The 2,951-nt window shown below is 40.8% G+C and overlaps 1 protein-coding gene across 2 annotated transcripts; it reads right to left on the bottom strand.

The window, feature by feature from the left end:
- Window positions 1-370: 370 nt before the first annotated feature.
- On the bottom strand, window positions 371-2,668 carry LOC6043697 (ceramide-1-phosphate transfer protein). Of its 2 annotated transcripts, XM_038264930.1 has the most exons (4): window positions 2,532-2,665; window positions 2,238-2,411; window positions 1,962-2,173; window positions 371-1,825 (listed from the first exon to the last, which is right to left on the bottom strand). In XM_038264930.1, exons 2-4 carry the CDS (start codon window positions 2,360-2,362, stop codon window positions 1,527-1,529), a joined length of 636 nt encoding a protein of 211 aa, XP_038120858.1. In that variant the 5' UTR covers window positions 2,363-2,411; window positions 2,532-2,665; the 3' UTR covers window positions 371-1,526. The 2 variants fall into 2 exon arrangements, with proteins under 2 accessions (XP_038120858.1, XP_001861323.2); XM_001861288.2 differs by having other exon boundaries at window positions 2,238-2,668.
- Window positions 2,669-2,951: the final 283 nt, after the last annotated feature.

Genomic DNA, 2,951 nt, shown 5'->3' with positions numbered 1-2,951 from the left:
TAAATTTTCTATTGACTTGCACCAGGAAAAATTGCAGCTTTTCAAACATTTGTTTTTTAAACCGGGTCCGGTGGTGTAGTGGTAATCGTAGTTGCTTCTCCCCCCTCGCCAAAGAAAAATATCATGGAATACTCAACAGAAAAAAACAAACAACCAAAGCTTAATCGAGCTGTCAAATCGCAACATGGAGTTAAACTTTCTGTGCAGTTGCTGTGAAGCTTACCAAGGCTTTTCAAAAAGTTTAACTCCATGTTGCACGCACACACTCTCACTTTTAATTTCTCGATAGCTTGAGTCTATTGTCGTGACCAGACGGACATATTTCGGTCGTTTTCTCGCGGATTTCGGATACCAATTCAAAAACGTTTTATGGCCAAAGCAAAGCAGAAGACTGATTTATTTTTCTTTCTGTCACTCACACTACCATACGAGTTCTCGCACATGCCAGCACACCAATACTACTGTTCGCTACAAGATATTATGCTAGGGGTGCTCACATTTCTATATGCCACGCTCCATCACTACATCTATTACACAAATTTGAACAGAATAACTAGAATAATATTCTAATAGAGAAAAGTATACGTTGAAGTAATTTAAGAGGAATTTGTCGAATTTTAACTAAACTCAAAATATTTTCCCGGTTTGTCAGTCAGATTCCCGAGTTTTTGCCGGTTTTCTCCCGGTGGAATAAATTCCCGGGTTTTCCCGGTTTTCTCGGATTTTTCCCGAGGTGGCCACCCTGCTTTATTATTTTTAGAATATTATTTCTTTTAATACTTTCAAATCAAAGCAGTCCAATTTTCAAAACGCTTTAATGTTATTTTTGTCAGAATAATCTGAATATTCGCACCTTTAACTTGAAAATTTGCTCCAAAAAAAAATTCTGGTATGTATCTGTTTACCTCGTTTACTTTCTTCGTTTTGTAATTAAATTAAAACGCCTAAATGCATACGATCAACAAGCCAGCAAGCCGTTGTTCAAGCTTTTTTCTGCTCTGCAAAGCATTACTTGATGAGCTTTCACGCTACCAAAAATGATTAAGGCGCCGGAATGTATGCTACCTTAGCTTTTTATTTTATTTTTTCCTTTAAATTAAGGGATCATGCATAAACCGCGTGACCTCCCTGCTAAGCCTTTTCTTTTACAAAATTTAATCTTTTGTCTTAAACGTTGTTTTTCGCCAGACACCCATGAATGATTATTTATGATGTTCCGCCGTATTTCTAAGCTCATTGCTAACAATATGATGCATTCCGCACATCATGGCCCCACTGACGCTGATACATTGAGCAACTTTTTGGATATATTGTAAGATCAAAACAAGCATCTACTTAATCAGGTGTGCCGAATATTTTTACTAAACCAAACATAATCAGGTATAACATAAAAATTTACAATCACTATAAAATCATTCTTCGCATGAATACTTTAAACTATCACAAGTGCTGCACAACTACTGGAAACAAATTTACAAAACAGAAAAAATAAAAGCACAATAAGCGTACGCATCCGTTCACCCCGCTTACGGCAGCCCGTGCAGATCGTACTTGGTGTACAGATCTTGCGTCCGGTCGTAAACCTGCCGCGCAACGACCAGCATCTCGGGCAGCTTCTGGATCGCGGTGGCGGCGTCCACGCAAACCTTCTCCAGCAGTTGGTCCCGGTTTGGTAGCGCGTACATCGCCACCGTGGCACCCTTCCGGATCAACCAGGGGTGAAAATGAGCCAACGTTTCGTTGTACGACGTCTGGCAGACGCAGTTTGTTTTATCGTCCGGGTTGGCCAACTCGCCGAGCCGCTTCAGGAACACGTAGATGAAATCTGTTTCGCGAGTACAACAGAAAAAAACTAAAATTAGCAAAGTGTGCGATAAGATAAAACAAAACACAAAAAGTGCAATAAATTGTAGCGTGGCGCGAACTTTGGCTGGCGCGGGATTAAAATCGCGCTCACTCACCTAAGCCCCGGTGAAGCCGTAAAAGTGTCCGACTGCCCGAAACGTAGTCCTTTTTCGCGAGCAGCTCCGCGTCCCGTTCGTATTCCATCATCCGTTTGATCGTTTCGAACTTTTCGGCGTTCGGCTGCTGGCGGTGCTTTTCCAGAATCTCGACCTTTTCCTTGACGTCACTGCTGACGAAGCCAAAAACGGTTCCCATCAGGGAAAAGAACCTGCGAGAGGTGGTGGGAAGAACCGTGAATAATATTCGACCAATAAACGACAAAGCAATCTTACTTGTAAAGTTCCTTGAAGGCCTCAAGGTAAGCGTCGACAAGAACATCATCCGGATCAATCGGGTCGGCCAAGCACCGATCGAAGCACTCGTGGACCTTGGTCAAATCAAACTTTTCCTGGGACATTTTCGGGGATAGCTCAAACTTGGAGGCAGTTACTTTAAAATTTAAAGACCTTCAGTCATGCAACAAGAGTGTAGTAATGTTGAGCATAAGTTAATTAATGAACTGCTGTGCACTTTGGTGAAGACGAACAAAGAATGAGAAACAGATTGAATGGGTTATTGATATTTACGCTAGCACACAATCGAACGAAGGAACAACAGTTTGTTACTACACACAACTGATTAGAATTTAATGAAACGTCAGCTGGTTCATTGATCAATAGAGTTATCTAAGCCCGAGCTCACGCACACTAGCACCCCATTTGTTTTGCTGGCGGGTACAAAATTTAACCTCAATCTTTTTCGTATACGTACACGCAATACATGCGCACGTAGATAACTCTATATTTGGGAAGCGCACTAACACAAAAACAAACAAGTTGACAGCTGGCACCGAGCAAAAACCCTGGTGGTGAATTTTGGCGGAAGTGTGCATACCAGAGACAGGGAGACCAGCAAAATTTAAATTCTTAAATTCTTAAATTCTTAAATTCTTAAATTCTTAAATTCTTAAATTCTTAAATTCTTAAATTCTTAAATTCTTAAATTCT

Source organism: Culex quinquefasciatus, chromosome 3 (assembly GCF_015732765.1).
Source record: "Culex quinquefasciatus strain JHB chromosome 3, VPISU_Cqui_1.0_pri_paternal, whole genome shotgun sequence".
Classification (NCBI taxonomy): Eukaryota; Metazoa; Arthropoda; class Insecta; order Diptera; family Culicidae; genus Culex; species Culex quinquefasciatus.
This window is presented reverse-complemented; position numbering and strand designations above follow the sequence as displayed.

Bases quoted from the DNA above. Each gene is read 5' to 3' on its own strand.
- LOC6043697 (XM_001861288.2), bottom strand. From the start codon at position 2,362: ATGTCCCAGGAAAAGTTTGATTTGACCAAGGTCCACGAGTGCTTCGAT. The intron at 2,174-2,237 runs GTAAGATTGCTT...CACCTCTCGCAG, and splicing joins GCCTTCAAGGAACTTTACAA to GTTCTTTTCCCTGATGGGAA. The intron at 1,826-1,961 runs GTGAGTGAGCGC...CTCGCGAAACAG, and splicing joins ACGGCTTCACCGGGGCTTAG to ATTTCATCTACGTGTTCCTG.